At 35.7% G+C, this 14,884-nt stretch overlaps 1 protein-coding gene across 8 annotated transcripts in view; it reads right to left on the bottom strand.

The window, feature by feature from the left end:
- The window catches only part of WDFY3 (WD repeat and FYVE domain containing 3), a 348,587-nt gene that overhangs the window by 93,287 nt on the left and 240,416 nt on the right, over nt 1-14,884 (bottom strand). For all 8 annotated transcript variants that reach the window (XM_077142948.1, XM_077142947.1, XM_077142952.1 and 5 more), the window contains 2 exons: nt 4,987-5,177; nt 2,970-3,122 (listed from right to left, as the gene is read on the bottom strand). In XM_077142948.1, coding sequence (XP_076999063.1) covers nt 2,970-3,122; nt 4,987-5,177 — 344 coding nt within the window. The remainder of the gene's footprint in view (nt 1-2,969; nt 3,123-4,986; nt 5,178-14,884) is intronic.

The raw sequence follows: 14,884 nt of genomic DNA, 5'->3' as shown, positions 1-14,884 counted from the left end.
ATTGCAAAGCTGTGAATGGGAGAGGCAAGAGCTATATGCAGAGAAGACTCTGGAGAGCTAGAGAATGTTTCCCTCCAATCACTGAATAATATTTTCCTGTGTTGAATGAAACTCCATGAGATTAGAGAAACACTGGAAAGTAGTACACCAAATGACTACTGGAGCACACAAAGGGTTAGTTGCATTCCAACTAACCAGAGTACAAAGACCTTGTAATACAGGGGGGGCTGGGTAGAGTCCTCACAAATTATATGTAAAAGTAGTCCCACTTGTCTAACCGCTACTGAGGCCACCCTGAGGCCACCCTATCAAAAGATCAAAATAATTGCAAGTTACTTATCTGCATGTCAGCTCAACATTCTTTAAGAAAAACAATAAATTACAGCACCCATCAATGTAAAATTCACAATAACCAGCATTCAAATAAAAAATTACCAGGCATGCAAAAATAGGAAAAATATGATCCAAAACTAGGAAAAAAAGCAATCATTTTACATAAGACCAGAAATGATAGGAATTATCAGTAACGAAAAATGCTATTATGCACGTTCCATGTACTAAAGAATATAAATAAAAACATGAACATGAAGAGAAGAGAAATGGAAGATACAAAAAAAGACCTCAAATAAACTCCTAGAAATGAAAAATACTGATTAACAGTAGGTTAGACACTACAGAAAAAAGATCATAAACTTGAAGATATAAAATAGAAACTATTCAAAATGAAGCACGAGATAAGACAGAATGAGTGACTTGTGAGGCAATCTCAAGCAATCTAAGAAATGTTTAATTGGAGTCCAGAAAAAAAGGGGGAGTGAGGAACAAACTCACAAATCTTAAAAACTCAACAAGCCCCAAGCAGAAGAAACATAAAGAAAAATCACACCAAGATATATCTAAAGCCAAGTGGTGAAAAGAAGTTATAAAGATAAAATCTTAAAAGCATCTATATCTATAGAGGACCAAAGATAAGAATTACAGCAGACTTATCAGAAACTGTGCAAATCAGGAATGAGGAAATAGAGTGACTAAAAACCATCAATTAGAATTCCATTCAGTGCAAAAATATCCTTAAAAAAAAAAAAGAAGGGTAAGACTTTTTCATATGAAAGAATTCATTATCAGAGGATCTGCACTACAAGAAATGTTAAAGGAAGTTCTTCAAGCAGAAAAATTATACCAGAAGGAAATGGAGATCTACACAAAGGAATAAAGAATGTCACAGATACTAAATATGGGGCAAATAAAAAACAATTTTTTTTGTCTTTAAACATAATTGACTATTTAAAACAAAAATAAAAAATGGTATTGTAGGGATTATTAATTAACACAGAAATGAAAGGTATGAAAACAATAGTACAAAGGTTGGGAAGGAAGAAATAGATGTACAATGTTACAGGTTTGTACACTACAGGTGAAGTGGAATAATTTTATTTTATTTTAAGAACGAGAGGCTCAGGTATTAGAACCTTGAATATAAGGCTAAGAAATGTGTATCTTATTGTATAGGCAAGGGATATCACTGGATGTTTCCAATGAGTAATAGGATTATATTCTGGCAAGAATGAAGTCATAAAAGTATATAGGATAGAATGAGGAAAGGGAGAAGGAGTGACAGTTATCACAGGAGGCAAGAGGAGAATTGATTAGGGAGTGGGTTAAGATACAGCAGCAGAAACAGAAATGACTGGGCTATATGAAAAGTGAAAGCAGAATCTATATGACTTAAGATCAGACTGTTTGTAAATAATGAGGAAGAAGGAAGCCAATTTTTAAATTTTAAGCCCTGGTGACTGGAAGAATTGTGGTGTCAACAGAGAAGTTAAGAGGAAGAACTAACTTGGGAGGAATGTTAAGGTGAAGTGTTGCTGGTATATAATAATGGAAATCTTCTGGAGTTCAGATGTCAATGCCAGCAATTTAAATTTGAGAGTCAATTTCCATAGTGGTGATGCTGTGGAAAATAGGTGAGAAACTAATTGGAGGAGAGACAAAAGATAAAGTGAAGATGGATACCTTTACTACGTTTGCCAGAAAATTACGGGAAAAATAGTGAGAAAGATACAAAAACCAGAATAGTAATGCCTGAAAGCTGGCAAGTGAACCAGGAATTGCAAGGAAAAGAGGGAAACAGACTACTCCAAATGCTGAGAGCTGTGGATAGGGAGAGTTCTTATTTAGTATAGGCACTGGGTTCGTACTTAGAAGATGTCTGCTAATACGCTTTGAAAACACAGGCTAGTAAAGCAATTAGGGCACATAGGCTATCTGATAGGGATTCAGTGACTCAAAACAGAGCTTACGGAATTTATGAGGAAGAAGAGTCAGGTATTATTTAGACATCACTAAGTGCTAAGCATCATTCTGGGTGGTAGAGATTCAAAGCCGAAGAAGATAGACATGGTCTCTTCACTCATAAAGTCCACAGTCTCACAGGGGAATATAATACACTCAAAATTCAGCACAGAGTGACCAGTATGCAAAGTGCTGTTAAAAAGAAGTTAAACGGGGGCAGGCGATGGACACAGTAGCAGAGTTCTCGCCTGCCATGCCGGAGACCTGGGCTTGATTCCCAATGCCTGCCCATGCAAAGAAAAAAAAAAAGTTAACGGAAAAAGGGTATGAGGATGAATACCCTGAAAGGGCAGAGACTGCTATAGGTAATGAGCCAGTGGAGATGAATCCTTGTTATTTATACTCAAATATATATACTGCATTATTTCACTTCTATACTGTTTGTAAAATGGACTATCTTTGTGGGGAAAAAAATCTCACCACTAAACCCCTTGAGGGCATAGACTCTTATTTTCATATTTTAGTAATGATATTTTTAATATTTTAATAATGATATTCACATGAGCATCATAAAACTATGGACTTTGAAAGACATCTCAGAGAGAAAATCATTTATCATTTTACAGAATAAGAAATGAATTCATCGATTATACATTACCAATTTATGTACATACTTCAAAATCACAAAGTAGATCCTGGAAAGCAGTTGAATTTGGAATAATGGAGGTCTCATGTCCACTATCAACAGTTCCCACCAAGGAAAAAGTTAGATGGAGGATGTGGCTGTTAAGAAGGGAACGTTTCTTCTTAAGCAGCATTGCCAACAACTAAAAGCAATATCAAATGCATACTGATGAAAGATCATACATATATCCTGGAGAACCCTATGTAGAACAGTTTCTGAAAGCCTGAACAGATTTTTTAATCTTATTATGACAATATAACACTAGAGGAAATCTGAAAAAAACAAGAAAAAGGTCCTATAATCCCATCACTATAACATTAAATTTGTTTTTATATAAACATTTCAATTTACATATAAATATTTAAGTTATTGTTGTCACCATGTGCACACATTTAATATTTTTTGTTCCTCCACTTCAACATTTTATCAAAAGGATTTTTTCTTTCAACAGTTTTGTAACTGAATGATATTTTGTGGAATGATTATAGCCATTCTTTTTTTATTTTGTTTTTTAAATATAGCCATTCTTATACTGTGGGACATGAAGATTACTTTTATTTTTGTGCACGATAATGCAAGAATAATCATTCTGAAAGTTTTGCAAAGCAAAACACTATTTTTAGTGTAATTAAATCTACGCGAAGCAGTATAGTAAATGGTTTATTCATTACCAAAGAACTAGAAGACATTCGAAGTTCATCTACGATAGTTGGATTTAAGCTTGCTGCAAACAACTGTTTTTCTCTTTTAAGTTTTACAAGTTACTTTCTACCTAAATCTACAATATAAATTGTGGATACATGAATGCCCTACGTTCTTAATGTCACACAAGTTTTTAGGAACAGCAATGACATGCATATTAAATTGTAGTGGCTTTCATATTTCCTAAGTAAGGGAAGTAAAAAAAAAAAGATCAGTTGTGAAGTGGAGGGGAAAGACAAGGAAAACAGACAGAACTCTCTGATCTGTTACTGATCTGGCAATTGCTATAGCAGGTAGTAATATGGCCCTACTTCATTTTACATCATGTTGATAGAGAAAAACAACAACCAAACTAACTGTTTGTGCTGGTTTGAAAGGAAGTATGCTCCCTAAGAAAAGCCATATTTTAATATAAATCCCATTTCATAAAGGTAGAATAATTTCTACTCAATGCTGTATGTTTGAAACTGTAATGAGATCATCTCCCTGGTTGATATGATTTAGTTAAGAATGGCTGTTAAACTGGATTAGGGGATGGCATGTCTCCACCCATTTGAGTGGGTCTTGATTGGTTTACTGGAGTCCTATAAAAGAGGGAACATTTTGGAGAAAGAGATTCGGAGAGAGCAGAGGATGCTGCAGCACCACAAAGCAGAGCGTCCACCAGCCAGTGACCTTTGGAGATAAAGAAGGAAAACACCTCCCGGGGAGCTTCATGAAACTGGAAGCCAGGAGAGAAAGCTAGCAGATGATGCCATATTTGCCATGTGCCCTTCCAGCTGAGAGAGAAGCCCTGTGTTCACCACATGCCTTCTCACTTGAGAGAGAAACCCTGAACTTCATTGGCCTTCTTGAATCAAGGTATCTTTCCCTGGATGCCTGTTTCTATAGACTTGTAATTGGGACATTTTCTCGGTCTTAGAACTGTAAACTAGCAACTTATTAAATTCCCCCTTTTAAAAGCCGTTCTGTTTCTGGTATATTGCATTCTGGCAGCTAGCAAACTAGAACCCTGTTGTTCTGAAAATGTACTTAAATATATCAAAGCTATATTGAAATAATGCAACCTAATTCAAGTGTTCAGTGAGTAAAATTTGAGGAGTACGTGAAAAAGACAAATCAAAATAAAATAACTCAAATACTCACTTGATTGATATATGTTAGCTTTAATAAACACTACTGGCATTTTGAATTTATTTGGACAGGATAATTTTTCCAGATCATGAACAAAAATGAATACTGATGAAATTGTGATGTTTCAAGGGGGCAAAATGAAGCGATGATAAAGATCTGTGGTTACGAACCTGGTAGCCCTTGATTCTTTCCATTTCTTTGCTGGCTAGTGGGTTACTCTTGACCACACAAACCAGGGCCTTGACTGCTGCATATAACCCTTCCACGTCAGAGGCCATGGCCACCAGGCCCAGGATGGCTGCAGCTCCACCAATGTACTGCAAAGTAGTGGCAACAGGCTTAGGGACAAATGTTCTTACTCCTGATTAAAAGACAGTAGAAAATAATTAAAAAAAATTCCCCACGTGAGCAAGAACTGAATAAATCATCCTACGGACTATTTAATAATAAATTTTACTGTATTTAAAAACCTTCTATCCTAAAATGAAAATTCTAAAAAAAAAATACATAAAGCTAGAATTTGGAAGAGGTGAATGAATACTAATATAGATACTCTCAGAGTATGCTAAATCTTAACAAGTCACGGATTCTTTCATGACTAAATTTTTTTTCCCCAAATTTTATTTCTCTCATGAGAAGTGAATTCTATCTAAAGTAAATATCAGAGATATAAAATAAGTAATTTAAGAGTCTTCCATGATATGGGGAAATAAAATTTAATATAAAGGAAATCATACTAGAGCAATTCTTTGTACCAAATCAATATCCAACTATACCAAGAGGAGATAATTACAAAAACTAAGAAAAAGGGATGTCAGTATTTCTGCACGTTTTATTAATGGTGTGACTAGAGAGACTATTTTTTTTTTTAAACATGGGCAGGCACCAGGAATAGAGAGACTATTTGTGAAGCCATTTTTATGTGGTATGATGGCTATATTTCAGTCTTCTAATGTAATAATGCTTTTTTAAAAAATATTTTTATTGAGAAATCTTCACAGATATATGGTGTGTGTGAAGCCACATGGTGTATAATTAATAGCTCACATCATCACATACTTGTGTATTTATCACCATGATCATTTTTAGAACATTTGGATAACTCTAGAAAAAGAAATAAAAAGAAAAAAACTCATATATCCCATTCCCCTTACCCCTCCCTCTCACTGACCACTAGTAGTTCAATCTACCCAATACTGTACCCTTTACCCCCCCATTATTTATTTATTTATTTATTATCATAATGATGTTACTCATCTGTTCAAACTCTGGGTAAAAGGAGCATCAGACACATGGTTTTCACAACCACACAGTCAACAATGTAATAATGTTTTTGATTCCCAGAATCAAAATAATTTTTCTAAACTTTTAGAATTATATTTTAGGCATAGACCAAAGCTCTTTTACACAATTTAAAGATAAATGCTTGAACAAAGAAAAACAGACAGGAAAATCTAAGTATCAAAAAATGTTGAGGTTCTCACCTGCCGTGCTGGGGAGACCTGGATTCCTGGTGCCTGACCACGTAAACAAACAAACAAACAAAAAAACCCTCACAGATTAGGGAAGAGGAGAATTGGTAGGCAGTAAAGGAATGAGTAAAGGTGAAGTGGGTTTTAGAGCAGCACAAATGTAGATTTGGGTGGAATAAATATTTAAAAGTAGGAAGGTCTTAGGACTGCATTTCTGAGATGAGTGATGTGCCTTACAAGGTGCCGCTGGGGCAATAAACTTGGGCAAAACAAAAGTAACTTTAACTGTGAATTGGGGAAACTTTGTAGAAGCCACCCTGAAGTATTTCCCATAGATAAGCCAAGCAAAGTACATTGCTATCCACGAGTCAAAGCTTTTCCTAGTAAAATATGTAAATAACAATAAGCCCAGTGACACCAGGAGAGCATAACTACATGGAAACAATGGAAACATGTCCTAAAACAGATTGCATGTTGACTAAAAAAAAAATAAAAACCAAAAATCAAAAGTATGCCCATGATCCTAAATTTTTTAAAAAGGCACTGTTTAAATGTCATTTGCCTTCTGATCAGGATTGAGTTCTAAAAAAAATAAAAAATAAATATGTATTTTATATTTGCATGTGCTCTGTAGTATCCACAAAATGCCTTCATATATACTGACATTGAATTTTTTATTAGAGAAGTTACAGGTTTTACAGCCTAATCATGCATAAAATACAGGGTTCGATTACCCACACCACGACCAACACCTTGCCTTGGTATGGAACATCTGTTACAACTGATAGGACATTTTAAATAAAATACTATTAATCAAAGTCTATTATGGTTTAACTTAGGGTTCACTGTATAAGGTAGTTCCATGGATATTTTTAGAATTTTTTATTCTGTTAAAATGTGTATATTAGAATGGCTGCTATTTAAAAAAAAAAGGAAAATAACAAGTATTAGAGAGGATGAGGAGAAATAGGAACACTCATTAATTACTGTGGCAATGTAAAATGGTGCAGTCACTGTGGAAGACAGTTTAGTAGCTCCTCAGAAAACTAAGAATAGAACTACCAAATGACCTGGCAATCCCACTACTAGGTATACCACACAGGAGAATTTAAAGTAGGAACTCGAATATTCGTACACCAATGTTCATAGCAGCATCATTCACAATTGCTTAAAGATGGAAGCAAAAGTGTTCATCAACATGTGAATGGATAAATAAAATGTGGAACATGCATATGATGGAATATTATTCAGCCTTAGAGAGAAATGAAGTCCTGAAACATGAGACCACTTTTGCTTCCATCTAATGGGTGAGAAATGGTATCTCGTGGTTTTGATTTGCATTTCTCTGATGGCTAATGACATTGAACATGATTCTATATGCTTTCTTGATGACCAGACTATTCTTTTCCAATTCAGTGGCCTGTGCCACCTTGTGAAAAAATAGTGGGCCATAAATGTGAGGGTTAGTCAACCCTCTTTGAGCTCTTACTTCTATTTCACTGGCCTGTATCTCAGTCCTTGGGCAATCCCATGCACTCCTGAGTACTTATTATTTAGCTTTGTAACAAGTTTTAAAATTGGGAAGTGTGAGTCCTCCAACTTCATTCTTCTTTTTCAAGATGTTAGTTATTCTCAGCCCCTTATCCTCCCATATAAATTTGATGACTGGCTTTTCCATTTATGCAAAGAAAGCTGTTGGAATTTTTTTTAGTTTTTCTTTTTTTGTTTTTGCATGGGCAGGCATTGGGAATTGAACCCGGGTCTCCAGCATAGCAGGCAAGAATTCTGCCTGCTAAACCACTGGGATTTTGATTGGGTTTGTGCTGAATCTATAAATTGTTTTGGGCAGTATTGACATCTTAATGATATTTAGTCTTCCAAAACACGCACACAGAATAACCTTCCATTTATTTAAGTTTTCTTTAATTTCGTTTAGCAATTTTTTGTAGTTTTCTGTGTAGAAGTTCTTTACATCTTTGGTTAAGATTTATACCTAGATATTTGATTATTTTAATTGTTATTGTGAATGGAAATTTTTTTCTTGATTTCTTCTTTTTTTTTTTTTTTTGACATTTGCTAAAGACAACTTGATTTCTTCTTCTTATTATTCACTGCTTGTATAGAAACACTACTGATTTTGAGCTTGTACCCTGCCACTCTGGTGAATTCATTTTTAAGTACTAGGATATCTGTTGTGGATTTTTCATGATTATCTATACATAGGATCATATCATCTGCAAACATGGAAAGTTTTACACTTTTCTTTCTGATTTGGATGGTCTTTATTTCCTTTTCTTGCCTAACTGCTATGGCTAGAACTTCTAGCACCAAGTCAAATAACAGTGGCAATGTGTGCATCCCTGTCTTGTTCCTCACCTTAGAGGGAAAACTTCAGTCTTTCTCCATTATGTAGGATGTTAGTTTTGGGCTTTTCATATATGCCTTTTATCATGTTGAGGAAGATCCTTTCTATTTCTAATGTTCTAAGTGTTTTTATCAGCGTTTTCAACAAGAAAGGGTGCTGTGTTTTGTCAAATCCCTTTTCCATACCAGTTGAAAAATCACATGTGTTTTCTCCCCCTTCATTCTGTTAATGTGGTATATGCATGAAATGATTTTCCTATGTTAAACCCACTTTGCATACGAGGGTACATCCTACTTGACATGGTGTATAATTCTTTTTATATGCTGTTGGATTTGGTTTGTTAGTATTCTGCAGAGAACTTTTGCCTCTATATTCACAAGGAATATTGGTCTGTAGTGTTCTTTTTTTGTGTGGTGTCTCTATCTTGTTTTGGTATGAGGTTGCTAATGACTTCTTAGAATGAATTAGGGAGTGTTTCCTCCTCTTCAATTTTTTGGAAGACTTTGAGCAAAACTGGAGTTAAGTCTTCTTAGTGGAAGACTTTGAGCAAAACTGGAGTTAAGTCTTAGAATGGTTGGCAAAATTCTTCTGTGAAGCCATCTGATCCTGGGCTTTTCTTTGTTGGGAGGCTTTTGATTACTGGTTCAACTTCTCTACTAGTAATTGGTTTGTTGAAATCTTCTATTTCTTCTTGAATCAATATAGGTAGCTTATGCTTCTATGAATTTGCCCATTTCATCTAGCTTATCTAATTAATTGGTGCACAGTTGTTCACAGTATTCTCGTATAGCCCTTTTTATTTTAGCAAGGTCAGTAGTAATAGCCCCCATTCCATTTCTGATTCGTTATTTGTATCCTCTTTTTTTTTCTGTCAGTCTAGCCAAAGGTTTGTTAATTCTTTTTTTCTTGCATGGGCAGGCACCGGGAATCGAACCTAGGTCTCTAGCATGGCAGGCGAGAACTCTGCCTGCTGAGCCACCATGGTCCACCCAGGTTTGGCAATTTTATCAATCTTTTCTAAGAACCAGCTTTTGGTTTTTCTAATTTATGCTTACGGATTTTTAGTATTCTGTTTTTATTTATCTCTTTTTAATCTTTATTATTTTCATCCTTTTGCTCACTTTGGGTTTAGTTTTCTCTTCTTTTTCTAGTTTGACCAGGTTAGAAGTAAGGTCACTGATTTGAAGGCATTCTCCTTTTTTAATGTAAGCATTTAGAGCTATAAATTTCTCTCTCTACACTGCCTGTGATGTATCTCATAAGTCTATACATGTTGTATTTTCATTTTGATTTGCCTCAAGATATTCCCTGGTTTTGCTTCTGATTTCCTCTTTAACCCACTGGATGTTTAAGAGACCATTTAAAAATATGTACATATTTCTAAATTTTCCATTTCTCCCTTTGTTATTGATTTCTAACTTCATTCACTATGGTAGGAGAAGAGACAATTTCTTGAGACTTTTTTGTGACTCAATATATGGAATATCCTACAGAATGATCTATGTGCACTCAAGAAGTATATATATATTTCATTTTTGTTGGGTGCAGTGTTCTATATATGTCTGTTAGAACTAGCTGGTTTAGTACATCATTAAAGTCCTTTATTTCTCTATTGATCTTTAACTAGATATTCTATCCATTATTGAGAGTGGTGTGTCAAAGTCTCTTATTATTAATGTAGAACTGTGAATGTCTCCCTTCAAATTTGTTAGTATTTTTAGGACTCTGCTATTAGGTGCATATGTTTATAATTGTTTCATCTTCCTATTATATTGTCCCCTTTATTAGTATATAATGACCATGTTTGTCCCTTGTAATTACTTTTGACTTAAAGTCTATTTAATCTGATATTTGGATAGCCACTCCAGATCTCTTCTGGTTTCTGCTTTGTATTGCATATTTTCTTCCATTCTTTTACCCTAAACCTTCATATCTTTGACCTTATGGTGAGTCTCTTGCAGATAGCATATGGCTTGGTCAAGTTTTTTACACATTCTGCCAATTTTGGCCTTTGGATTGGAGAATTCAATACATTTACATTTAAAGTTATTACTGAAAATATGGGCCTTTCTGATGTCATTTTGCTATTTAGGCTTTGTAAGTCTTATACCTCTTAGTCCCTCACTTCTGGTGAAGCCTACTTTTATATTCTTCTGCTGTACCATATTGAGCGCCTTCTTATTTCTATCTGAACATATAGTTCAGGTTTTCCTTCTGGGTGCTATGAGGGTAAAATTTAATATCCTAAATATATAGTATTTGCTTTGATACCCAACTAACTTCAATACCATACATATATAGTTTTCCTATACTCTTGTCTCACCACCATTTAAAAACATATTTACCACATACTTTGTACATTGTTTGCCCAAAAACATTCCAAAAACACAAACATATCATTGCTTTTTTACACATTTGCATTTTAGAACACGCAGGAAGAAGTGGAGTTACATATCAAACAATAAAACACAAAAATACTATCATTTAAAATTATCCTAATGGTTAACTTTACCACAGATTTTTGTTTCTTTATGTTGCTTTGAACCATGTCTAGTGTCCTTTCCTTTCAGTCTGAAGAACTCCCTTACAGTGCTTTTAGGGAGGTCTAGCGGTGGTGAATTCCCTCAGGATTTGTTTATCTTAGAATGTCTTAATCTCTTCTTCATTTTTGAAAGAGAGTTTTGCCAAATATAAAATTCTTGGTTAGTAGTTATTTTCTTTCAGCACTTTCAGTATTTCAACCCACTGCCCTCTTGCCATATGGCTTGTGATGAGAAATTGGAACTCAATCTAATTGGGACTCCTTTGTATATAATACACCGCATTTCTCTTGAAGCTTTCAGAACTCTCTCATTGTCCTTTTCATGTGACAGTGTAATCAATGTACGGTAGGGTGCATTTTTCTTTATGTTTATTCTATTTGGTGTTCTCTGACAAACTTGGATGTGCGTATTCAGTCTTTTGCTAAATTTGGGAAATTCCCTGTTATTAGTTCTTTGATGATCCCTTCTGCCCCTTTTCTCACTTTCTTCTCCTTCTGGGACTTCCATAATGTGTATATTGGTATGCTTGATGATTCCTCATACCAGTTTGTATTAGCTAGAGTTCTCTAGAGAAACAGAGTCAGCAGGAGATATCCGTAAATATAAAATTTATAATGGTGTCTCACGTAACCATGGTGATATAGAGTTCAAGGTCTGTAGGGCAGGCTGCAAGCTGGCAGCCCTGATGAAGGTCCTCAACAAACTCTCAGGAGAAGCTGGCTGGGCAACCGTGGGAATGTAAGGGTCCAAGGACTGTAGGGCAGGCTACTGGCAGCTCCAATGTAGGTCCTCAACAAACTCTCAGGAGAGGCTGGCTGAAGCAGGAAAAGTGACTGTCTCTTCTGAATCCTCCTTAAAAGCCTTCCAGTGACAAGATTAAGTGCAACTCATCGCAGAAGACACTTCCCTTAGCTGATTACAAATGCAAAATAAAGCACTGAAATCAATAACAAAGGAAAAAATGGAAAATTTAGAAATATGTGCATATTTTTAAATGGTCTCTTAGACAACGCGATCATGATTTAAGTCCATGAAATGTCTTCATAGCAACAGACAGGTCAGTGTTTGCCTGACTAGACAACCAGGCACCACCACCTGGCCAAGCTGACACATGAACCTGACAATGACACTGTCTTACGCTATTTTCACTTTTAATATTTTTTCTTTATGCTCCTCAGCCTGACTCACATAAAGTATCTTGTATCCGAGTTCATGTTCTTTCTTCTACCAGCTCCAATTTGCTCTTGAGACTTTTCATTGTTCATTCTTTGTTTTCCTGACATTCTGTAGTTTTTCCACTGTACTTTCCTTCATTTCCTTGAGCATTTTTAAGATCAGTTTTTCAAAGGCTTTGTTTGGTATGACCACAGTCTCATCTTCTTCACTGGTTTTTCTCTATTTTTATTTTATCTCTTCCTTTGGATGGGCCATCATTTTCCACTTTTGTTTATTCTGTTCCAGCATTTCCCATTTTTGTTTATTCTGCATACTTTTGTTGCACACATTGCAATATTTTAAAATGTTTAATTTGGGATTTATTTCCTGGGATGTCGGTCTTGGTTTTGTAACTAGCTATTGATAACTCAAAAATTTTATTGAGCTTCAGCCCTCCTATCAGGAAGTTCTGCCTAGGGTGAATACATTTTTTCCTTTGTCTTTCTGGGATTGTCTTATCCCAGGCTTTTGCTGTTTAGTTGTTTGGAAGTTCCCAGTTTACAGGAGGTTGATATTTCCTAGGAAATACATCTTCCTCTCCCAGGTATTTGAAGCAGGGAGGACTTTGTCCCAGACAGACTGTTCACATCTTTAGTTTTTTTATATTACTTTCTTGGTCTCACACTGCTTTTGCCTGGAGAGCAAATTCTGATAGAGGGTCTCCTTGAAAGGGATTTCCCCATGTTGGTCTTCCCCAGCCAAAATAGGGCCAAGGACCCAGGAAGGCGGTGCAGACTGTCCAAAGTATCCTTGGGGAAGGGATCAGGAAGGGCACCAAAAGCTTCTCTCATGGCTCTCCAGAGCTGAGCTTTCCTGGCCTTCCCAGCAAATGCTGCCCTTCAGCTAACTGTTCCTTGCAGCATTAAGGAAGCCCTGAAACTTTAACTCTCCACCACCTCTGCCCCAGATGGGTTGAAACAACAGTCGCCCTGTCCAGAATGCGTTGATACAACAGTTGCCCTGTCCAGGATGGGTTGAAACAACAGGACAAGCAATCTGAAGTTGCTACTCAAAAGCTGTAATCAGCAATAGGCCATGTCCACACCTGTCCTTGGGGAAGAGGATTTTTATGTCCCTTTCTTTCACCAGCAGCTAACCAGGGACTGGACACCATGGCAACGTGTCAAAAATGTGGGGGTTGGTGCAAGTAGACATCTTATGGAGACAGCTATTTACAGTTCTTTACCATAATTTATCAGTCTCTCTTTTCTGCTGTACGTGGATGCTGCACAGTGTTCTTTCACCCTCTGGAATTTGAAAATTGTTGTTTCAGACAGTTCCTGTCTGTATAATAATTGTTTTGGTAGAAATACTGAGTCCTGGAGCAATCTACATCACCACCTTTGCTGGAAGTCCCTGGCACTGTATGTTGAAATCTTCTTTCTAAGGTATTTAAAGGCTAGTATTATTAGTTTATACATAAGAAAATCAAACTTTATGAAGCCTAAATAGCTGTTATAACTTCACACAGAAAAGAGGCCAGAACCTAAGTCTTTCAATTCTTCATTCTCTCTTTTTCCACTATACCACAAAGTATATTTTTGTGCTGCTATATTTTTACATAGGACATCAAGAAGTGCTCAGTAAGTATTTATTGAATAAAGGAAAACTATCATGTGCTTTAGAATAAAGGGAACTGCTTTATTTTTTTATATTTTTATTGACAAAACATAACAACATACAAACACGAACATTCCTAACATATGAACATTCCATTCTTGGTATACAATCAATGACTCACAGTATCATCACATAGTTGTATATTCATCACCATGATCATTTCTTAGAACACCTGCATCACTCTAGAAAAAGAAATAAAAAGGAAAAAACTCATACACACTACACCCCTTCCCCTCCCTCTCACTGACCGCTACTTTTTTCAAACTACCCAATATATTTTAACCTTTCTTCCTATTTTTTTCTATACCCTTTACCACTCCCTTTCACTGATCACTAGTATTTCAAACTACTCAATTTATTATAACATTAGTTCCCCCTATTATTAATTTATTTTTAACCCATATGTTTTACTCATCTGTCCATACATAGATAAAAGGAGCATCAGATACAAGGTTTTCACAATCACACAGTCACATTGCAAAAGCTATATCATTACATAATCATCTTCAAGAAACATGGCTACTGGAACAGAACTCTAAAGGTTCAGGCACTTCCCTCTAGCCTGTCTAATACACCTTAATTTTTTTTTTAATACAGTTTTATTGAGAAACACACACCATACAGACCAACTCTAATATACCTTAAACTAAAAAGGGGATATCTATATAAGGTGTAAGAATAACCTCCAGGATGACCTCTCGACTCTGTTTGAAATTTCTCAGCCACCGACACTTTATTTTTTCTCATTTCTCTCTTCCTCCATTCAGTCAACAAGATTTTCTCAACCCTTGATGCTGAGTCCCAGCTCATTTTACAATTTCTGTTCCATGTTCCCAGGGAGGTTTACATCCCT

Source organism: Tamandua tetradactyla, chromosome 24 (genome assembly GCF_023851605.1).
Source record: "Tamandua tetradactyla isolate mTamTet1 chromosome 24, mTamTet1.pri, whole genome shotgun sequence".
In the NCBI taxonomy this organism is placed as follows: Eukaryota; Metazoa; Chordata; class Mammalia; order Pilosa; family Myrmecophagidae; genus Tamandua; species Tamandua tetradactyla.
The sequence above is the reverse complement of the archived record's forward strand: the minus strand, read 5'-3'. Positions and strand labels throughout refer to the sequence as shown.